We start from the raw sequence: 24,156 nt of genomic DNA on the forward strand, positions 1-24,156 counted from the left end.
ACCGGTCATTCCTATATAGGATCCGAACCTGCGGCGGGAGCGTCGCCGCGCTGCTAGCGCAGCACGCTACCGAGTGCGCCACGGGCTCAGCCCAGGACTTCTGGATTTAGTGAAATCCAATGCACCTGGGTTGTGTAGACACACTGGTCTGGGCCTGAGTCTTTTCATCAAACTGCAACCCATGCAATTCTATATTCCTGACCAGTCTCCTCTGAGTGGTCCTATACTGACTGGGGGTCAGATCAGCTGTCCTTGCTGTGCCCCAGTGTTCTCCCAGAGGTCCCCTCTCCCCCACCGCCTGTGCTGCAAACACTGACCATGGGACGGGCTGTACACCGGTCCCTTGAGATGACTCACAGGCCTCTGAATGGCTCTTTTTTTTCAGTTGTTGTGGTTCCTCGCTCCTATGTGTGTCCACTGGAACCCTATTACTGGTCTTGCTGGCCAGAGGGCCATCGACACCCTCTTCTCCCTTGCTGCCTCCAAGCAACTTCATCTGAAGGGCACAGCTGCAGCTTTTGCCAGCTCCTGCTCTGTGTATTTAGCAGCTCCAGCCTGGAAGTGGCCAGGATTCGAAATGGTCCAAGAGGTTTTTCTTTTCTCTCATCATGGCTTTTCTGGCCTTCATGCACTCTATAGGTCTCTCCTCCTCTTCCCCTGAGCTCTAGCAGTTCAGCTTGGCTGTCATTGCTTTTTAATAGTCATAAATTAGTTGATTTGTGGGAGAGGGTGACTCTGAGGGCCGTCTATTCCACCATCTTGATCAGAAGTCAGTAAAAGCCTATCTTTATGTACACACTTTTCATGTCTTAAACCAGAGGCTGTAAACTGGCAACCTGTTCATAAGAGTTTTTTGTGGCCGCAGTTTTAAAAAAGGGGGAAAAAAATGTACATGCTCATTTATTTAATGTACTCACTGTATTTATTTATTTATTTTATTTTGGCGGCTGGCCAGTATGGGATCTGAACCCTTGACCTTGGTATTATAACACTGCTGTAACCAACTGAGCTAACCGGCCAACCCCAAATGTACTTGCTGTATTTAAAGATCAGATTTCTTATAAACATTTCTGGATTTCTGGGTTTGCTTGCAAATGAGAAGATGTGCATTCCCTCGTGGCAACAGTTGGCCATTGCTGAGACCTGCCAGCCACAAGTACATCCCTCAGCTCCATAGCCACCAGACCACTTTCTCGGCTGAGTCTGTAATCCATGTCCTACATTTCCTACAGCAAAGAAGGGCTGCTGTTTGCAAGCACCACTATGTAGCAGGTGTTTCCTTGACATCATTCAACAAATATTTATTGAGGACCTACTGTATGACAGGCACTGCTCTAGGTACTTGAAATATACCAGGAAACAAAACAGACAAAGATCTCATGTGGAGCTTACATATTAGTGGTGGATAGAGGACAGAATCCAATAATAAATATGATACATAAGAAAATCATGTGGTATATAAGAAGGTTATAAGTTCTAAAAATAATATAAATGTAGAGCAAAGAAGGAATTACAAGTTCTGGGAGAAGGTAGGTTGTGATTTTAAATGAAGTGGTCAGGGAAGGCCTCCTCGAAAAGATATTTGAGCACACTCAAGGGAGGGGAGGGAGTTAGCTACGTGAATTTATTTGGGAAGAGTGTTTAAGGCAGACAGAAAAGCTAAAGCAAAGGTCCAAAGGTAAGAGCATGTCCCGTGTGTTTGAGAAAGGCAAGGAAGCAAGGGCGGCTGCAACAGAGTGAAAATGGGAAGAGTGCAAGGAGGAGTGCTCAGAGGTCAAGGGGAGCCAAGGAAGGGTTTTGAAAAGAGTGACCTGATCTGATGTAGATTTTAAAATAATCACGATGCTGCTCTGCTGATACTAGATTCTAGGAGGAAAAGGAGATGGCAAAAGCAGGGAGACCTGTTCAGAGTGATCGGAAAGTGGCTTAGACCAGGATGGCAGCACAGGAGGTGATGTTAAGTGGTGGAAGTCAGGATGTGTTTGAAGGTAGACTCAACAGAATCTCCTCATGGATTAGATGTGAGATGCGAAAGAAATAAGCAAGGCCAAAACCCAAAAGTTCTGCCTCGAGTAACTGGAAGGATGGAGTTGCTATTTGAAGGAGCTGCAGGAAGAATAAATTTCAGAGGGTAAATTGGGATTTTGGCTTTGAGTATGTTGACCTTAACATGTATACCTGATATCAAAAGGAAAAGTTGAATGACGTGTTAGGTATAAATCAGGAGTTCAGGGGCCAAATCTGGCAGGCAATAAACCTTTCTTCTGATTCAATCTCATAGCTTTATATGTAATGCCATAAAATGCCAATGACTCCTAAAAGTTTATGGTTATGGGGGATTCGAGGCAAATTGTGGCAGTGTGGCTGTGTTGACAGTGAAGAGCGGGGTTTCTGGTGATGCCTCATTAATCTCTGATTATGCAGTAGGCATGGTTTTAGTTCCAGAGTTTGGGTCTCCCAGATTCAGACATCATTGCTTTGAACTCCTACCCTCTATATTGAGGCTCAATATCTTTGCCAGCTTTATTAAGTCTCATATCTGGTAAGCTGTAGAGACAAATTTGAATCAAGATCTAAACTCCATACTTGGGGCTCTTTCTTCCATGTCACCATGCCAGTCTATGCCAAGACTATCTCCCAAAGGCTCATTCTCCTTGCTTTTTTTACCTTCTTTCTAGGCATTTTAATTTCTTAATTTCAGAAATTAATTTAAATTAATTTAATTTTCCACTTAATTTCAGTAGCAGGAATATTAGTCCTGAGAAACTGAAATATTAGGGAAAATCCTAGATTGAGACTTCCAGGCATCAGCTACGAGGTGTATTTTGCTTTTAAGTAATTCTTATCTGCTCCATCGTAGCCCAGGTTAATGTCCCCAGGAATTCCACCCTCCTTGCATTCTCAAACTTTTCCCTTTCTTAGTTCAGTTCAATTTAAACTATTCTCTGAATGCAGCTCCGTGTCTGAAGAAACGTGGTGTACAAGAAGGAGTAAAAGCTAGCTGTGACCAGGGAGACACCCCGAGAGGCAGGCCTGCGAAGTTGTGGGCTGGACCTAAGGGCCAGGCTTTGTCCTCCAATCAGGCGCTCTCCTCCCCGCGCGCGGGAAGCTTCCGGCGCGACCCCTTCTCCCGGGGGCGGGGCCTGCCGCTCCGGCTCCCGCCTCCCCGGCTGCGCGCGGCGGCGGGTCGTGGTCACGTGAGCGCGGCGCGGCGGGGGAGGGGCCCTGATTTCCGGGCGGCGGAAGGAGACGCGGTCGCGTGAGAGGACGAGGCGATTTGAAGACACGCTCCGGGAGCGACAGGCTGCGGCCGGCGGCGCACGCTGTCGCTCGTTGGGCTTCTGCTCGCACGCTCTTCCCCTCGGCCTCCGCGCCCGGCCCCGGCAGGGCCTTCAGGTGAGAGGCCACTTCACGTCGGGCAGGGCCCTACCGGGCCTAGGGACGCGCGCGGGGCCGTCGCTCTCCGGTCCGCGGCCCAGGCGGACAGGGCCGGTTGTGGCCGCTGTGCGCCCCTCCCGGCCCCCGGCCGTGGCGCGCCGTTGGAGCTGGGCCTGGGTGCGGAGCGGGGCCGTGCGGGGGCGGGGCGCCTCGCGCGGGCGTTTGAAGCGTTTCAAGTGACTGGGCGGGTTCGCGGGTTCCGAGTCTGAGAGTTTTAGGTCTGTGTGTGGGGATCGGCCCCCCTTACTCGACTGCGGCCCTGACCGGCGTTCACAGGAGTAGAAGGAAGGATAGTTGCCTAAAACCCGCGGGGTCTTCACTTCTGGCACTCAAGACCGAGAACGTGGGGTGGGGCTGAACGGTCGCCTCCTTATTCGCCCTCCCGCCGCCCGGGTGTGCAGTTAAGCGACCTGTACCGAGCAGAACCGGAGCACCAGTTGTGTGGAGTCCCCTCTGCCTGGGGCATTTGCTTCGGGGAAGTCGGGTGCCTCCGACTGGCCTCTCGGTGGAGTTTGGGTCGGGGTTGGAGAGGAGATTGTCAAAGGCCCAGTGCAGTGTGCTTGCTCTCTCCTTGACTTTTTTGGGAAAAGAAGTTAGAAATGAGGAAGGGTAGTGAGGTGTCAGGCAAACTAGGTGGAATTCGGTGCCGTTGAATTTTAATAGCCATGAACTGCCTTTAGTTGAAATTAACAGAAAAGGCCTGCAGTAGGAATATATGGAATTAAAGCCCAATAGTTTTTTTTTTTTTTTTTTTTTTTTTTTTTTAAAGATGACCGGTAAGGGGATCTTAACCCTTGACTTGGTGTTCTGAGCACCACGCTCAGCCAGTGAGCGAACCGGCCATCCGTATATGGGATCCGAACCCGGGGCCTTGGTGTTATCAGCACCACACTCTCCCGAGTGAGCCACGGGCCGGCCCATAAAGCCCGATAGTTTAAAAACTATTGGGGCTCACATATCTAAGAGACCCAGTGATATGAGTTCAGTCCTTGAGGTCAGAGTTCCTACTTTATACTCAAAACCAGCTTCTCTGAAAGCGGCTTAGTAGAACTGTTTGACTTCTGTGCTATGAAATTCTTTGTTTTAGGTGAAAATAATAGAAACTTATAGTAGAACTTTCAAAGTTCCTAATGTAAAAATGTGATCTACATAGAAATAATCTTGCCAGTTTTAAAAGTCAAGGAAGGGCAATGAGCCCTCCTAATTGTCCTATCGAAGGCAGAACATTCGTGTGACTAATACAAAATGACGGATAACATGGCATGAACTTGACAGTAATCTCTGTGTTAGAGATCAGTCAGGTAGTTAATGGCTAAAGAGAGCCAAGAGGATTGGTGTGGGTGGGGGTAAGAGGGTTAATTTTTCAGAATGTCCTGTACCATTTATTTTCATCCCTGGTACCAGCTAGTAATTATAGGAAAAGCTCAAAGATTGTGCTTGCTTGATAAGTGAAAACCGGTTTTGTATTAAAAGAGGCCAGGTGAGTATCCAGGCCATCTTTTTTTTTTCTTCTTCTTCTTTTTTTTGTCTTTTTGTGACCAGCTGCACCGTGCTCAGCCAGTGAGCGCACCGGCCATCCTCATGTAGGATCCGAACCCGCAGCGGGAGCGCTGCTGCACTCTCCCGAGCGCGCCATGGGGTCGGCCCGGGCCATCTCTTTAGTCTTCCTTTCTTTACCCATTGTTTTTTTCAGACTGAGGTAACTAGAGATGTGGGTGGGATGAAAACTTGGGATTGGGATAAATGAAATAAGGCAAACCATTTTGATTCCAGTGTGTATAACATACAGAAGGTTTTGCAGAGCTCAGTCCTGTGAGTGAATTCCTCTTCAACTCTATTTTTTTTTTATGTTTTAAAAGATGATCAGTAAGGGGATCTTAACCCTTGACTTGGTGTTGTCAGCACCACACTGTCCCAAGTGAGCCACCGGCCCAGCCCCTCTTCAACTCTTTAGTAAAGGATTGACTTAAAAACCTTTCTGAGCCACATCTTTCAAATGGGTTTAGTACCAGTTTCTTCACATGGTATTGTGGGATTGAGTGGTAATGTATGTAATGCATCTGATATTGTGCTTGGTATGCACTGGTCCAGAGACTTCAAGAACACATACGTGTTTGTGCTTATTGCATATATAATTAGCAATGTGTCAGGCACAGATTTGAGTGTTTTACAAGCATGAATTCATTTACTCCTTATTTGACCTACCTCATAACAACTATGTGAGGTAGATATTGTTGTTATCCCTATTTTATAGGTAGAAACTAGGGCACTGTGGATAAGTACAGCTAGGAAGGGGCAAAGTCTGGATCAGAACCTAATCAGTATGGTTCTAGAATTGGCTCTTGATCTGTGTAGCCACATCCTAGCTCATGGGGATTTTATAATGTAGTAAAACCCTGCAGTCAAGTGAATTTGGATATAATTCAGATTATATCCTTGAACTCGAGGCTGGAACTTGAGCTGCGCAGTCTTGCACCAGACATTTTATTAATCTTGCAGTAATGCAGGCTTTCGTTTTAACTCATTTTTTTTTGTACCAACAGGTATAGCATTGTGACTTTTTATAGTTAGGCACAGGATAATTATGATAGACCAGGAGAAGTTTCATTTGTTCCAAAGGTAGTTACTTACTCAACTGTAGTGGAAGTCAGAATTCATTATTTTTGTGGCATGTGGAAAGGCTTCAAGAAGAGTTGAACTGGTACCAGGTGGGAGAGACTGTTTTTTAGATAGAGATTAGCTTGTGGGAAGGTAAAGCTGGAGAGGATGAATGGGGCCACATTTGGAAGGACCTAATATATTCTGCTAAGGAGTTTTTACTATGTGAGAGGAGTAAGAACAACTGAAAGCTCCTGAGCCTTGGTTAGATCTTTGTTTAGAAAGAGCTCTGTGGTGACTGTGGCCAGTAGTCTAGAGAGTAGACACTAGAGACGACGCAAGAATACCAGTGGGGAAACTATTGAATAGTCTAGGGTAGCTATAAAGGACTTCTTTAAAGTAGTGGTCTGGGAATGGACCGTCTTTACGCAGATCAAAGATGCCCTGTGTAAGGAAGATTTGGATTTAAGTTGAAATAATGTGGTGAGAGGGAGGGGTGCAAGGTGACATGGTGATGCCTGCATTATTTCTTATGATAGTGGCCTACCTGGTCTTTGTTCCTTATTCCTCTGTTACATTGTATTTCCTTTCAAGCTGCTTTTTATCCTAGTTTTATTCTTTTTTCTTTTGGGTACTGTTTCCTGTTTATATCTAGTCTAGCTTTTCCTGGTATTCAGAATGCTGGATCTTCACTTTGCCTATACCAAGCCCATGCCCTACTCTTGACTTTCCTTGCTCATGAAATGCCTAGTACTCTCCTTGCTGCATATTTGAATCTTCCTCATTGTTTAGGCATTTACATTCATGAAACTTTTCCTGTTATAAGCTACATTTATTAATAACATTGATTTTCAAATTTTGCTTTCTTTTGCTAGAGGTTCCGCAGGGGACTGTAGGAACTACAAGCTTCCCAGCAGATACAGGGTATATCTGTAGCAGGTGTGCTGCTTTCCTACACACAAAGAAAAAAAAATCATTTCGGAAGGTCTACACTTAGCATGTTGCTTGACAGAGGGTTCCATGGCTCAGAAAATCTTGCAAAACCAGTGGCAAGACTGTTGCCTGTTGTTAATGACTCCCCTCAGTATTTCTTGACTCAGCTTACTTTTTGCATTTCTTAACAGTGTTTTCTATTGAATATTTTGATCCTTTGACATAATCACTGTAGGCCTTGATTCTTGAGTATGTTTGAAATAAGTGTTAGAGTAATGTAAGTGTAGGAAAATAGCTTTTCTATTATCGTTTATTCTTGTCTTTATCCATTGTTTTTAAATTAATTTTTTTCGTTATAGCATTCAAGAATGACCAAAAAAAGAAAATGCCAAGATGATTTCCAAAAAGTAAAACTAGGGCCGGCCCGTGGCTCACTCGGGAGAGTGTGGTGCTGAGAACACCAAGGCCCCGGGATCGGATCCCATATACGGATGGCCGGTTCGCTCACTGGCTGAGCGTGGTGCTCACAACACCGAGTCAAGGGTTGAGATCCCCTTACCGGTCATCTTTAAAAAAACAAAAAACAAAAAACAAAAAAAACAAAAAAAACAACAAAAAAAAGTAAAACTAAAAGTTGGTAAAAAGAAGCCCAAGATAGAAAATGCTATTGCAACAAACTAAAACAAAGACGATACATCTGCCTGAGCAACTCAAAGAGGATGGAACACTTCCAACAAACAATAGAAAACTTAACATAAAGGTAAGTCATGAATTGTGTTTTGGTAAAGTGAGATTTTTTTTGAAATCATGTAGAATGTTATGTTTTTGTGAAAAGTTGTTTTAACTCTTAGAGCAAGTGGCTTGCCTAGAGTCATAGGGTTTATTGATGGATAATGTTTAGAGTTCATCTGTTACCTATATCTGATCTTATACCTTCATCTTTCCCACCTCCTCCAGAAAGATTTGCTAAACTAAACCCATAATGATTTTTCCCTAGAATACTTATGTGATGATATATCATCTGGAAATAATTCTTATGTTTAACTTTTTAATGTGTCAAGCTTTTGATAAACATTTTACCAGCTGTTTTTATAGCTAATTAAGATAAGATCCTGTTTTACTCATTTTTGAACCCATACATAGCACATAGCTTATTATAGGTTCCTGTTGAATGCTTGAAGTCAGTTGAAGTTTGACCAGTAGTTTTGCTTAAAAAATTTTTAACAGCTTTATGGAGATATAATTTACACGTAATAAAATTCACTCTTTTTAAAGAATATAGTTCATGGTTTTTAGTGCATTTACAGAGTTATGTTATTATCACCATAATCATTTTTTTTTTTTTTTTGTGACCGGCACTCAGCCAGGGAGTGCACTGGTCATTCCTATATAGGATCCGAACCCACAGCGGGAGCGTTGCGCCACGGGCTCGGCCCACCATAATCAATTTTAGAACATTTTAGTTACTGTAGAAAGAAACGCTGTATCCATTGGAAGTCACTCCATTCCATTCTCCCAGCATTAGGTGACGCAAATCGACTTTCTATCTCTACAGATTTGCTTATTCTGGACATTGCATGTAAATGCAATCATATATAATACATGGTGTTTTGTTACTGATCTTTCACTTAGCATAATGTTTTTGAGGTTCATCCATGTTGAGGCATGTATCAGAACAGTATTTCATTCCTTTGTATTGTCATACAGTATCCCATTGTGTGGTTATGTCACATTTTGTTGATCACCCATCAGTTGATGGACGTATGGCTTCCACTTTTTGGCTCTTATATAATACTGTTATGAACATTTGTGTATAGTACAAGTCTTTGTAAAGATATGCATTTTCTAGTTTTGGTTTTTAAGCTCTGAGGGTTAAATAATACCAGAAAGGTATTTGAAGTTATGTTTTTTTTTTTGAAAGTTATGTACATTATGCCAGAAATAAAATTGTTAAGTAGTGTGCTTTGAATAAAACACACACCTTCCGAAAGACAATTTAAAATAGGCAGAAAGGGCCTGTTAAATTAAAAGTATGTAAATGAACATACTGTAATGTTTAACGTTTGGTTTATAGTTGGTCTTCAGTAAATGGTGCTGATTGCTGTCACTTTAAATCATAGAGTGCCTAAGTCTGCGTTCAGGTTAATGTAAAAACGAGAAAATTCTAACTGAAAATTATGTAACATTATTAAGATAAAAATATTTTAAAGATAAAACTGTGATCTGATCTTAATAAAAGCTAAATAATGTTTAAAATACTTATTGAGGTAGTTTTTCCATGGAGTGTTAGTGTATTAGCATAATTTTAGTTAACATCTTTATTTGAAAATAATAGAATGTGTATGTTTATGTACCTAAAATGTGTATTTTTATTTATAGGATTTGCTGTCATAGATGCATCACTACAATGCTGGGGTTAAACAAAGTGCTCTTCTTGCACTTAAAGACCTTTTGTCTCAGTACCCATTTATAATTGATGCACACCTTTCAAACTGACTGCTGTGTTTACAGATAAAGATGCTAATGTACGATTAGCAGCAGTTCAGCTTCTTCAATTCCTGGCCCCCAAAATACGAGCTGAACAAATTTCTCCATTTTTTCCTTTGGTAAGTGCCCATCTCTCTAGTGCCATGACTCACATTACTGAAGGAATTCAGGAGGACTCTTTAAAACTTTTGGACATTCTACTGGAACAGTACCCAGCTCTAATTACTGGCCATAGCAGTATATTGCTTAAGAATTTTGTAGAACTTATTTCTCATCAGCAGCTGTCCAAAGGACTGGTAAATAGAGACAGATTCCAGTCCTGGATACTTTCTGTAAATCCTAATCGGAGACTCACTTCTCAGCAATGGAGGCTGAAAGTCTTAGTGAGACTCAGTAAATTCCTTCAGGCCTTGGCAGATGGATCCAGTAGTTTGAGAGAAAGTGAAGGACTTCAGGAACAAAAAGAAAATCCCCATGCCACTAGCAACTCCATTTTTATCAACTGGAAGGAACATGCCAACGACCAGCAACACATCCAGGTTTATGAAAATGGGGATTCACAGCCAAATGTCAGTTCACAGTTCAGGCTACGGTAAGAAGGATTTCAGTTATGTCCACACTCAGTTTTCCTATTTTGAATTATAACTGCTGACCATTGATGGCTAATGATGGGAAGATATGCAGTTGTATTTCGTAGTTTTCATATAGTTACTCATGATTTGATTTGGTTTACTGATGGGAGGAGTCATTTGAAAGCATATTAATTTATTCGTTTCTAGCAGAGCCTAATGAGAAATAAAACTTGATGATCTCTGTTGGCTTTGTCATCTTAGAATTTCATTTTTCTTTCTAGTCTTGATTAATGTAATTATTAGTTTATGGAACTTCATTTTAGTGGTATTTTGTATTTAAGATTTAAATTAAGCAAGGGATAATAAATATTTTTTAAGCATTAATCTTTTTCTTCATTCTTTCCCTTCCTTATTAGGTACCTGGTTGGAGGAGGCAGTGTGGATGAAGGCCTGTCATCTACAGAAAACCTGAAAGGATTTATTGAGATAATAATTCCATTGTTAATTGAGTGCTGGATTGAAGCTGTGCCTCCACAACTATCTGCTTCTGTTGGAAATGGTATAGAACGAGAACCTCTACAGGTTATGCAGCAAGTTCTTAACATTATTTCCCTTCTGTGGAAACTCTCTAAACAACATGATGAAACCCATAAATTGGTGAGAACTAATGGGTTCTTTATTTTCTTAGTAATGCCTTTTATCATAAATGGGAAGATTAGAAATCAGCTTATTACTACTAATTGGTTATGCATTTTCCAAAAAATACCCAGAGTTGAACTATAAACTTGTTTCTTTTGCACAAAACTACAAGTTAGTTTTTAGAGACAAATTAGTGAGAGATTATTATCTGAATATATTTAATGCATTTTTTTTAAGTGAAATGGATAACTGAATATACCTGATTTCATTTGTTTTTATTAGGTGTAATTCACAGTAGAGTTGCAGTGTATTGCTTATGGCAGGTTGATTATGTCAGGGTATTCTAGTTTCTGAAAGTCTGTTGTATTATTAAAACAGTTGCTTATTAAGTAGTCTCTTCCACTTTGTACCCCATTGCCATATTTAGCAGAAATGGAGCAAACTGAACGGGTGGTTAGCCCTGAATTGTTTTAAGTATGCTGTAGTGAATGTAGTACTTGCCATGCTTTTGCTGTGCAACTAAGGAAGAACAAACTGTAAGATTAAAGTGTTGCTAAATTAATATGGTAGCACACTTTAAAAGATCAGCTGCCGGAGCAAGACTTCAAAGATTGAAGTATCTGGTTTATAGAAGAATTCTGCAAGGACTTTTGACTGGGCAAGTGTGAATTCTTGAGGTGGCCTTTGTACAGATAAAACTGAGAATGCGGTGTTTTTTTTGTTTTTTGTTTTTTTAATTCTTTTTATTTCATGCTGAAGTTTAGAATGAGTCAGAAGGCTGCATAAACTGACTAGGGATAAATTAAATAGTATTTGATAATCTCGCAAAGCTTTATGGAATTGTATTAAGGTGTGTGTTTCTTTTAAGAGCTTGCTCTGTTGCTAATAATCCATGACCCATCATCTGTAAGGACGTTTTTTGAGTTGTTTTTCCAAACAGGGTAGCATTTTGTTTAATAGTTTTAAGCCTTTCTGTCTTTTGATTCATTGCACAAACTGGCAAAAAAAAAATTAGTCATGATTAGGGGTATAGTATGTGATTTGGAGAAAGTAAAGCTTGATTTTCATATGGCAGTTGGTTTGTGATTAGCCTAGTAATAATCTGTACAGCTTCTTAGAAAAGTATATGTTAATCTCCAATCTTGAATTGGTCTATTTTCATCTGAAAGGCTAAGATAGAAAATAAAAGTAATGATATTCAACATGGACTTTGAGTACCAGCCTTTTCTTTGTTTTTAGAGAGCCGAAAAATAAAAATTCCAAGCCTCTTTGGTGTTTGGTGACATATGAGCACCAGTAAACTTTTCGTACTGCTTTGGTAGTTGTATTTGTATTTAGATAGGATAGTAGGACCAAAATAACAAATCTGCAAATTTATTAATTGTACTAGTTTTGGATTATCTATTACTATTTTGATAACACTGACAAAGGATCTGATTTAATTTTACGGATATTTAAAATAGTATGCTTTAGATCTATTTTGTGTTCTTATAACATGGCTACATTTTTTTTAGCAGTTCCTTAACATAGGCTACTAAGTTTAAAGACTGTATAGACTGTTGAAGACCAGAATACTGCATTGAGATACGGTTTAAAACTGAAATGACTGGAGTGATTAATTCAGATAGGAATAATATTTGAAAGCATCTGCTGGTAGAATTCTCTAGTTTACCTTAGCAGATTTGTTATGCTGAACTGTAATAACTTGATAAAATAAGAACCATTATCATAGAGACAAAGTATAAAAATGTATGTTAGCCATACATAATGCCGTTAAAGTGCATGTTAATTTATTTTTTTTTTACCACTTGCACTGTTAGTTTCTCTCTCATTCACCTTTATTTGTAGATTGTTCGTTAAGATATTGGGTGACCTATAAGAGCTTAATCTTTTTTTAATTTCCAGTATTGTTTCCTTCCTTCCCTCCTCCCTCCCTCCCTCCCTCCCTTCCTTCCCTCCTCCCTCCCTCTCTCCCTTCCTCCCTCCCTCCCTTCCTTCCTTCCTAAGTTTTTGATATTTATTAGAAAGCATTTTTTTAATTGACACAATAATTGAACATGTGTGTGGGATATTGTGTGATATTTCAATACGTGTGTACAATATGTAATGATCTTAATTCAGTCAGTCAACATATCCATTACCTCAAACATTTATCATTTCCTTGTATTGGGAACATTCAAAATCTTCTTTTGTAGCTCATTGAAAGTATATACAATAAATTGTTACTTACAGTTACCCTACAGTGCTATACAGAGCACTAGATCTTATCCATCCTTTCTAGCTATCATTTCGCATCTGTTAGTCAACCTCTTCCTAGTCTCTCTCCTCACTCCCCTTTTCTGCGTCTGGTAATCACTATTCTACTTTCTGTGTATAAGCAATCAACTTTCTTATCTTCCACATAGAGCAAGAACATGCTGTATTTCTCTTTCTGTTCCTGGCTTATTTCACTTAAAATAATGTTCTCCAAGCTCATCTGTGTTGCAACGGTTTAATCTTTAGGAGGAACAGAATGGCATTTCTTGGCCTTAAAAGTGAATCACACACCACAGGCTGGATTGTAACTTTTTCCTCAAAACCTATAGGTTTTTCTGTTGATAAATTGACATCCGGGTTAGGTACACAGTTCTAAAACCACTAATTACTTTTAAGTGTTGGTGCTGTTTAATGCATTTAGTTTACTAGTATTTGCAACATATCTGAGAAATTTCATTTGTATTCAACTAGTTTTTTTTTTAAACCTTTGTAGTAATTTTGAAAAAAAATCTCAAGGTATATTGAATGTTATTTGCAGTGGTTGAATACCCAGATCCTTACTGAGATTGCTTATTTCTGATATACAGTGTGTATACTTAATGTGTAGCTAGTTTCTAAAATGAAAATACAATTTAACATTAACTTTTTAATTCGCTTTGGCTTTCGGGGTCCTGGGTGTCAGGGTCACAATTGTAGTTATGCACTCTAAAATTTTGGTTTGCCTTAACTTTGTATTTTAATGCTGGGCTTACTTGCTACTTTTTTGCTGTATGTCTCATTGCTGTTATCCTTTTCCCATGAGGATTAGAATTTGCAACTAAACACAGACAGATGCATTCATGCTTCTTGAGGCATTTATTCTAAGATTTGTTGGGCATCTATAAATGTGGCTACTTAATTACAATTTAAAATGCAATTCCTCAGTCACAAGTGTTCGATAGCTACATGTGGGCAGAGGCGACTGTATTGGACAGCACAGATAGAAAACAGTTTCATCATTTCAAAAAGGCCTTTTGAATAGTGTTGTTCTAGGCTCTGGATGTAGAGATAAACAGATTGATAGATGCTTGCTCTCATGTTTACCTTCTAGTGGGACTGATAGACAGTAAGCAAATGTATAATGTTGGTACTAGGAAGAAAGATGAAAGTAAAGCAGGGTGTAAAGACAGCGTGTGTCGGAACAGAGTGAGAGGGAGTTTAGATAGTTTCTTATGAAACGCACTCTGAGGGTAAGACATTTGAATGTCACCAAATGAAATGAAAGAGCGAGTCTTGCAAAGGTTTGTGGGAAGAACATCCTAGGCATAGGGAACAGCAAGTATAAAGGCCCTGAGGTGAGAACAAGTTTGGCATATTTGAGGAAAGCAGGAAAGCCTGTGCAAATGAGGTGCTAGGAGAATGTTAGAAAGTGAAGGAGAAAAAGAGTAGTGACAGTATGGCCAGATCATGTGGTTCTCTGTGGTCTCTGGTAAGGAGGTTGGATTTTAACTTGAGTGCGGTGGACATTGGAGGGTTTTGAGCAGAAGAGTAGCATGATCTGCATTATGTTTATTGAACTTTAATATGTTGAGTTTACAAAAGTAGAACACTCATTGACTCCCTTGTGCTTACTGTCCAGCTCTAGTAACCATCATTTCATGGATGACCAGTTTGCCCTACATATATGTACCCCTATTCTCTTTTCCCCTTTCTGTATCATTTTGAAGCATGATTTATGTTTTAAAATATCACTGTGGCTGCTGTGTGGAGAACTGACTTTTGGGGGATAAGAAGAGAAGCAGGGAGATAAGTTAGGAGGCTATTGCAGTAATCCAGGTAAGAGATGGTAGCGTGGAGTAGAATGGTAGCTAGTGGTTGAAGTGATGAGAAGTAACTGGATCCAGGTAAAGCCAACAGCACTGCTGGTGTGCATAGTGAAGGAAAAAGGAGTTAAGGACAATGCATGTGTTAAGGTCCAGATGGCAAGGTGACTGTTGATAGGGAGAGTTTGGTTTTATTCATGTTAAGTTTTAAAATGCCTGTTCGACGTTCAAGAGGAGATATCAGGGTACAAGATACAAATGTACATAGAATCTGGAGTCAGGCAGAAATGGTACAAGGATTGATATCTGGGTAAATCCAAACATTTAGAAGTCAGGGAGAATAGAAGAATCTTGTAAAGGTTACTAAGAAGGAAAAACAATTGAACTTTAGGGTGATCAGCTGTTTTAGCATCTCAAGTTCCACCTCCTAAGAAACCACTCAGTCTCTTGCAAAATGGGATAGTTGATGACCCTGGATAGAAGGGAATAAGAGTGTTATGATCTGGAATTAGAAAGACAGTGTTCAAGTAGGAGGGAATGATAAAATTAATAATATTTCTGAAGCATTTTGGGAAGTGTATTGCTTTGTGAAAGTGTTAAATATCTTTAATGTGAAATAATGGATTTGCTGAGGAATAGAGTTAGGGTGTAAATAGACCACCAGGTATAAGACTTTCTTAAGTATTTTATAAACATTGCATCAATGGTCCAAATTCAGAATTTTCTTAAATCTCATGTACTCTCCCTTTTTTTCCTCTTAAACAGTAGATAAAATTCAAGTAAAAGTAATTATTAAGCACCAAAAGGATCTGCAGATGAAAATTATGTGCAGTAATAGTTCGTTTTAATTTTAACATTTATTTACAGATCAATGGCAAAAGATGTATTGTAATGAAACATGTATAGTTGAATAGCAATAAGTTTTCAAATTTCTGCTTAAACTTTCATTGGTTATTTCACATTATTTTTTCTTGTAGATTTTATAATCTTTGCTTATTTTAATAGGAATCATGGCTTTGAAAGAATTACCTCAGTGATTTTGAACACCATTTTATGAGCCATTTTCCATATGCCTTAAAAGAAATAACCAAGCACAGAAGGAAAGAGACAAATAAAAGGTATTGTGATTCTTTTCCACTGTATAGGTTTGAAAAGCTTTTTAAACAAATTATCAGTAAGTAATTAGTCTTAATATGGAACTTTCTAAACTGTGAGGCATTTATATCTAGATTTTGTGAAAATACAAGTAGCAGTAGTATGGCTGATCTTGAACAAGTCACTTTAAGCCTTGGGACTAACAGGTTTTTGATTTTTTTAAAAAAAATTAAACTGAGTGTTTTGTGCTACAAGAATGTATCAAATTACATAAATATTAATTTAGTAAACGTTGCTGAGGTGGGGGGATTTATTTGGGTGAGACACTATGTAATTATTGCATCTCTAAGTGAGATAGTATTTTGAAGGTCATCTAATTCTGCTCTCATTTATACATGAGGAAATTGGTATGACATTAATATCAGTATCCTGAAAGAAGAGGGATAATTGGAGAATAATCAGAAAGAGATGGGTGATAGATTAAAATATGGAGTTAAAAGAAAAAGTAAGCCTGAAAATTATTTAAAATGTCCACCTCAAGTGAGAGCAGATAAATGTGAGAACAAATGATGTGATAAAGTATGACAAACAGGTACAAGCTAGAACACTTAAAACTGTAGTTCGCCCAAGTGAACAAACACTTGCAAGGGATCTTACAGTCTGTCAAAATGTTCTTAAATATACCAAAGAATCATTAAGCTCTTTGAGCAGGTTTCAAAGGATATGCTTAGAAGTGATAAGGCTGTTATAGGCATATGGTTTTTTCATTCATTCACTAAATATTTATTTTGGTTGCTTTCTATGAACAAAGTATCATGGTAGAGGTAATCAGATGTCTCAAGGTATACTCGCTCTCCTAAGCAGTTTCGTTCTGAATTGTAAGAAAGTGTGTCAGGAGGCAGAAAACACACCAGTGACTTTTTTAACAGAGAATTTAATATAAAGAATTGTGAACTGAAAAACCAAAATGACAGAAGGGAACAGTAAGATATTTTGGAGGTAGCAACTGAGGAGGCAGCTACTATCTCTAGAACTGGGGGAACAAAGAGAGGAATGGCAGAAGCTTGGAGAAGGGAGACAAAACTCTGACCTCTGAGGAGTGGGTGCTGCTCGGTTGGTGCTCGTGTCTTGAGCTCAGAAGTGGGGCCCAATGGGACTGAGGCCCAGAACGCTGCAGAGGGGGCTCTGGCTAGCTGGTGCTGGTGTTTCTTAGGGGGTGGTTCTGTTTCTGTGTCAGAAAAACTGCAAATTGGAGTAAACTGTGGCTACTAGAATGTGCTGCTAATGGCCTAAAGAAGATCTGCCGGTCGATACTGGCAGCAATAGGAAGCAAAAAAATAGGATGGGAGAGTGTCTCATCTTCCTACAGCTTTGTAGTCTCTTTTTACCATTATTGGCAGATCCCAATGAGAAGCAGCTGCAAAGGAAAAAAATGTGGCTCACAGAGTCCGAGCACCAGGATGACAAAGCCAAGCGTAAAGTGTGGGTTTGAAGCTGAGAAACAATAGCTCAGTAACTGACAGGAGAAGTGAATTTACATATTTGAAACAAGGCAGTATATAAGTATCATTAGAACTGTATAATTAAGTGCTATAGGAATTCATAGGAAGAGACAGATCCCTTGTTAGGATAAACAGACAAAGCTATATTGAAGAGTAGTATTTGACTGGATGTAGTGGATATGATTTCAGCAGGCAGGAATGCAAGGGATGAGAGACTATACTAACTGGAGTAGACAGCATACAGGAGAGCTGTAGGATTAGGTAAGGATGGAGAGCATGGACCTGGGTCAAAGCTGGTTTCTGCTTGTCACTGGCCTTAATGCTCAAAGTAATTTCTTATTTCTGGAGTTTATTTATCTTTTAGCCTTGATCCTTTTGGCATTGAAGAATTTTGGTTGGGTTAGAATTGTTGTTTTAGGAAGAGTAATTTAGGGAATTTCTGGAGTTGAGGTGACAGAGTCAAACAGAGAGATAAAATCCTGACATCTTGCTCAAGAAAATTTTCCCCCACGTACAATTTTCTTATTAGAGCAAAAGTTTTTATCCATGGGTAAGCTTCAGAAAGTCCTTGAACTCTTGAAATAATGATATAGAATTGTATATTTGTGTATTTTTTCTGGTAAGGGGTTTTATATATAATTTTTATCAAAATGAGATTAAATAATGGGTAGAATATTTGGAATTTAGTAGACCATTAAATTATCCAAGAGTATGTTGTTGTACCATTATTTAACACATGTATTAGACATTTAATATGTACAAGGCACTTTCTGTACTAGGTGGTGAGCATTTATTCATTTATTTTTACATTTTAAAAATCAGCTTTATTGAAGTATAACTTATGTACAATTAAATGCACCCATTGTAAGTGAGCAGTTTGGCAAGCATATATACTCCAATTACTATGCCAAGATATAGACCTTTTCCTTATCCTAAATTACCACATGCTTATCTTTAGTCAATCTTCCACATCTCTTGCTACCCCAGGCATCCGCAATCTGATTTCTAACACTATAGGTTAGTATTTAGTTTTAGAACTTCATATAAATTTTTTTTTAAAAGCATACTGTGTATAATATTTTGTCCCTGGCTTCTTTCAGTAGTCTTTCTGAGATTCATTCACATTCTTGCATGTAACAGTAGTTTGTTCTTTTATATTGCTGTATAGGATTCCATTGTATAAATCTACTACAATGGTCTTATCCATTGTCCATCAAATTCATTTTTGTTTTTTTTGTAAAGAAAACAAAATTTATTGCTTACAGTTTCAGAAACTAGTAAGTCCAAAGTGCAAGAAACACATCTGGTGAGGGTCTTGTCCTGGTGGGGACTACAGCAACTCAGGGAATCACATTGTGAAATGGTGGAGCAGAGAGAGTAACTGCCTTGTGCTGTGCTTTTTGTTTCCCTTTTGACTCAGTTTTTATTTATTTATTTTTTGTATATATGATTTTATTTATTTTTTTATTGGTTATGAATATTCATAGAGTACAAAGCAAATTGTCACCACTCGTGCCTAAGATGTGATGGCCAGGTCCATACTGGCAGCTTGCCTATTACCACAAATTGTGATTATACCCTGCGTCCCCCACCCAGTTATCCCCCCAATTATCCCTAACCTCCCTCCCCATCCCCCTTTGTATCCTTAGGTAATGTTCTCTCCCTCTGCAAGTCCAACACACCACTGTGGTCTTTCTTTCCTTCCTTCTTTCTCTCTTAGCTCCCACATATGAGTGAGTACATATGGTATTTATCCCTCTGTGCTTTGCTTATTTCACTCAACGTAAGTTTCTCCAAGCTCATCCATGTTGTTGCAAATGGGAGAATTTTGTTCTTGTTTTATGGCAGAGTAAGTATTCTATGGTGTATATATAAGGTGGTGAGCATTTAGTGGTAAAGGAAATAGGCAGGGTGCCAGTTCTCATGGAGTATAGTTTAATGAGGGAGACATACTTATTTCTCTGATTCTTTAATCAGTGACTGACTGATAAATATAATGAAGGAAGAGTTTATGGTATATACATAAGGAGGCGGTCCTGATCTTTCAAGGGGGAGGAGGGTCCTAGGGAAGGCTACTGTGATGAAGTGACATTTGTCTCAAGATATAAAAGGTAAAAAAAGGAGTTAACTTGAGGAGGTTGAGATGGAGAATTGTAGGCTTTTTAGCAAACATGGATTGCTGGTATAATTAACTTATTCTTCATCGGGTTCCTCCAGTGGTTATTTTTTGGCACTATTGGCTGCTCTTGTTAGTGCATTGAATACTTAGTACATACCAATACAGATCATAGTTAGGGAAGCCAACAATAGTCTAGGCCAGTGGCCTTCACACTCATATTCATGTTCCCCCAGTATATTTTTAACTTCATGTCTAAATTTTTTCATCTCAGGTTGAAATAGAGAGTTGCAAATGATATAATTTATTTTGTTGTGGTAAAATATATATAACATTAACCATTTTAACTGCTTTTTCCCCCAGTATGCATAAGTATCATTCTTTTATTTATTTATTGAATTTTTTTTTTTTAGCTTCTCAGTGTACATTGATTTTCGTGACCCTTTTACCCACTCAAGAATTTGCCTATTCGTCATACCTCATGTTAAGTGGAATCTTATAGTATTTATCCTTTTGTGTATGAAATAATGTCTCTACAACAATGTTGTAACATGTATTGGAATTTCATTTTTTTTTAACAGACTTTATTCTTTAGAGCAGTTCTAGGTTCACAGCAAAACTGAGCAGAAAGTACAGAGTTCCCATGTACTCTCTGTCCTGATCCATGCATAGCCTTTTTCACTATTAACACTGTGTAGCAGAGTAGTACATTTGTTGCAGTCTGTGAACCTACATTGATACGTCATTATCACCAAAGTGATAATTTACATTAGGGTTACTCTTGGTGTTACACATTCTGTGAGTTTTGACAAGTGTATCCATCATTATAGTATCATACAGAATAGTTTCAGTGTTCTAAAAATCCCCTGTGCTATGCCTAGCTTTTTCATCCCTCCATCTCCTAACTCCTGGTAACCACTGATCTTTTTACTATCTCCATAAGTTTTGCCTTTAACAGAATGTCATATAGTTGGAATCATACAGTATGTAGCCTTTTCAGATTGGTTTCTTTCACTTAGTAATATTCATTTAAGGTTCTTCCATGTCACTTGTTGGCTTGATTATTTCTTTTTAGCGCTGAATAGTATTCCATTTTATATGTATGTATACCACATTTTGTTTATCCATTTGTCTACCAGTGGACATTTGGGTTGTTTCCACCTATTGACTATTGTGAGTAATGCAGCTATGAACATTGGTTTCCAAATATGTGTTCAAGTTTTTGCTTTTAATTTTTTTGTGTATATCAAAGGATGTAATTTTGGCATTACTGAAAATACCGACATCTAAAAAATTCAGGGTAGTTGAGTTGTCTTTCAGAACACTGCCTTTTTGGGCTCATAATTTATTGATTTAGATGATTATTCTGAGTTAATGCCGGTAAGTACAACTAGCATGAAAAGGTTTGTGAATAGATGCAGCTAAGTCTTGCCTTTGGCCTACAGATCAGTTTGTGAAAACAGTTAATTCACTGCTGACTAGAGAAGTCCATTAATTGGAAAGATTTTTTTGTTTGCTGGGGAAATTTTAGTTTATTTTTTCAGAGGAATAGAGAGATTTGATTAATTTAGCAAGTTGAGGTTGATTGAGTGGTGGTTGGGTTGTGAATTTATTGCAAAGTATGTTAGAAAGGCCAGATTTCCATTTATGGTAGTGATAGTTTCTTTTAAAAATATTTGTTTTTAAAGTGTGAGCTGTATCAAATAATAAGTAAATAGAAGTTCAGACAGTATGCGAATGATTACGTTTTGGCAAATGTACTAACAAACAGATTTCTTTTGGGGGACCAGAGAACAGAATAAGCTGCAGAGAAAGATAGCCCAGTAGGGATTGAGTACTTCAGGAAGCAAAAATCAAAAAGGAAATTGATTTGCAGTTTCATCCACAGAAAAAAATCAGGACTTCCTGTCATTAAATCGAAGAGAAATATCTGTAAAGGCTAAAATGAAAGATCATCTAGAATAGCATTAAAAGGTTACATGGTAAAAAGAGGTTTGTTGGATGTATTGTATATAGAAAGTTTTCATAACTAGTTTAAATAAGGACTCCTTTGAAGATCTAGAATTGTTAAATCCATAAGGATTGTTATTACTTAGGGAGAACCTTATGATAAAGGAACAGAACAAATTAGGCTGGAGGTGGGAGGAAAACTCCCTGAAATTTTGTGTAAGCAGAAGACTTTTTTTTTTTAATGTGTATTTTATAAGCATTGTTGGTATTGTGAGACAGTTGATTACATTTAGCTAGCTTACTCTTATGACATTTATCTAAGGCAGTAGTTCTCAAAGTGTGGTCCTTGACCCCTGTGGACCACAAGGTAAGAACTACTTTCATAATTATATTAAGACGTTATTTGCCTTTTTGTTTTGTTTTGTTTTGACATTTGCACTGACAGTGCAAAAGCAATGGTGGGTAAAACTTGGTATGATAGCATGAATATAAGCAGCAGCACCAAACTGTACTAGTAGACACATTCTTCACTGCCATATACTCACAGTGTAAAAAAACAAGCCAGCTTCACTTAAAAATGTCCTTAACGAAGCAGTGAAAATTCTGATTTTATTAAGTTATGACCCTTGAAAACATGCATTTTTAATATTCTGTTTGATGGATGAATGGGAAGTGTACGTAAAGCATTACTGCTGTATATCAAAGAACTACAGTTATCTCAAGAAAATAGCTTTGTGTGATTGTTCTACTTGTAAGTATTTTTTTGGAATGGACTCAATTTTAACCTAAAAATGACTGAGACAAACTCAGACTTGGGTGTTTTGGCAGACATTTTTTTCACAAAAATGAACAAAGTGGACCTCTCAATTCCAGGAAAACAACTGGTATTTGTTGCCAATGATAAAATTTGAGCTTTCAAGCAAAAATTGATATTTTGGAGAACTTCTTTCTACCACTATGAATTGTATCCTTACTTTTTCTCCCTTTCTGCTCTTCATTTTTTTTCATGTATCTCTGTCCATCGGGGATCATTAAGAATCTTCTGGAGCTTTATTTTTTTTGCATAAAAATATTTTTTTTCTTTTGTATTTCTAAAGAATGTTTTAGTAGAGTATAATATTCTTGGTTTGGCAGTTATTTTCTTTGAGCACACTTAAAATAACATTTTACTGTCTCCTGGTTTTCACTGCTGTTTAAGAAGTCAGTGACGAGCCTAACTGTTGATGCTTTTTAAAGTTACATGTTAGTTTTTTCCTCCTAAAATTTTTCTCCTTGTCCTTTGTTTTCTGCAGTTTCATAATGATGTATCCTGGTGTGGTTTTCTTTCCTTTTTATTTATTCTCCTTACAATTCAGTAGACTTACTGAATCTAAGATCTTGAATCTTCAACAACATGTCTTTACTCAGTTCTGAAAAATTCTCATTATCTTTTAAAAAATTACTGCAGTACCATTTTCACTTTTAATGCTAATTTAGTATAGAAGAACACTTCAAAAAGTTTGTGTACTCTAATTTTAGGGATATTTACTGAATCCTCTCCTATTTTTCTTGTTTTTTCTTTATCTCTTATCTTCCAGTTTTTAATTCTTTAGTTGTGTCCAGTTGTAGGCAAACATAAATCCATTGAATTTTTTTCCTAATTTTTATTTTAGTTCTAGAATTTCTGTCCACTTGTTCCGTCATCATTTATTGAAAAGATGATCCCTTATCCATTGAATTGCCTGTGCTTCTTTGTCAAAGTTCAGTTGACTATATTTTTGTGGGTTTGTTTTGGGACTCTCTGTTCCGTTAACTTATGAGTGTCTCTTCTTTCACCAATACCATGCTGTCTTGATTACTGTAGCTTTATAGTAAGCCTTGAAATGGAATAATGAGAGTCCTCCTGCTTTGTTCTGCTTCAGTCTTGTGTTGGGTATTCTGGATCTTTGACTGTATCGTATAGACTTTACAATCAATTTGTCAATAACTACGAAACAGTTTGATGGAATTTTGATTAGTATCATGTTGATATGGATCAAGTTGGAAAGAACTATTCCTTAAGCGACTAGGATGTTGTAGAACTGGAATTCGGTTTTATCTGAGCTGTTTATTTTATCCTGGGAGAGAAATCTTTGAGGATCCAGCTTAAAGTAGCGATAATATATCTTTGGCTGGCCTCGGGGCTTAGACTTTTGCCTTCCTTTCTCTGTGGAGCCACTGAAAGGTTACCTTAGTTTTGCAGCTTTTTCTTTGGAATTGGCAGTTGCCCACAAGACTAAATCTTGAGTGCCTGGAACTTGCTTTTTCCTCGGTTTGGGGGCCCAGTAAATGAATGTTCATTTTCTTGTTAGCTCTTTTGAGAGTGCTTTTGAGATTTAAAAAAAAAAACACAATTTCATCCAGCTTTTAGAGTTATTTTCAAAAGGAGTATTGGTTCTAACTACCTACACTACCAATACTGGAAATTGAAGTTTCACCAGAGACCTGCCTCCCTTATGGAATTGATGGTTGGTATATTTATTCTTTAAAATTTTTGTATAAATTCTTGGAGGATCAGAATGAACTCTCCCATGTTTGAAGATGTCCATTGAGACCTTTCAGATAGTAATAGATTATGCTGTTCAAGATAAAGTTACGGTAGATCATGTAGAGCTCTTCCTGTGGGGAAGAAATGTTGCAAGTCTGTCCCAGTTTTTATTCTCTCTTTTCTTGATGAAAGAATTCCCAATTTTTAGCTGCATATATGGCTACACAAAGCAAAATCTATATTTCCCAGCTTCCTTTGTAGT

General features: G+C 38.3%; 1 protein-coding gene across 5 annotated transcripts in view; it reads left to right on the plus strand.

Moving 5' to 3' along the window:
• Window positions 1-3,245: 3,245 nt before the first annotated feature.
• The window catches only part of LOC134386433 (tripartite motif-containing protein 75-like), a 49,915-nt gene continuing 29,004 nt past the window's right edge, over window positions 3,246-24,156 (plus strand). For 2 of the 5 annotated variants that reach the window (XM_063108598.1, XM_063108602.1), the window contains exons 1-5: window positions 3,246-3,396; window positions 7,329-7,729; window positions 9,349-10,048; window positions 10,445-10,685; window positions 15,731-15,843. Coding sequence is in view for 1 of the 5 variants with exons in the window: in XM_063108602.1 (XP_062964672.1) it covers window positions 15,779-15,843 (65 nt within the window). In the remaining 4 variants the exon portion in view is untranslated. The remainder of the gene's footprint in view (window positions 3,397-7,328; window positions 7,730-9,348; window positions 10,049-10,444; window positions 10,686-15,730; window positions 15,844-24,156) is intronic. The other 3 variants (XM_063108600.1, XM_063108601.1, XM_063108599.1) reach the window with 2 other exon arrangements.

The sequence above is a fragment of the Cynocephalus volans genome, chromosome 9 (genome assembly GCF_027409185.1).
Source record: "Cynocephalus volans isolate mCynVol1 chromosome 9, mCynVol1.pri, whole genome shotgun sequence".
In the NCBI taxonomy this organism is placed as follows: domain Eukaryota; kingdom Metazoa; phylum Chordata; class Mammalia; order Dermoptera; family Cynocephalidae; genus Cynocephalus; species Cynocephalus volans.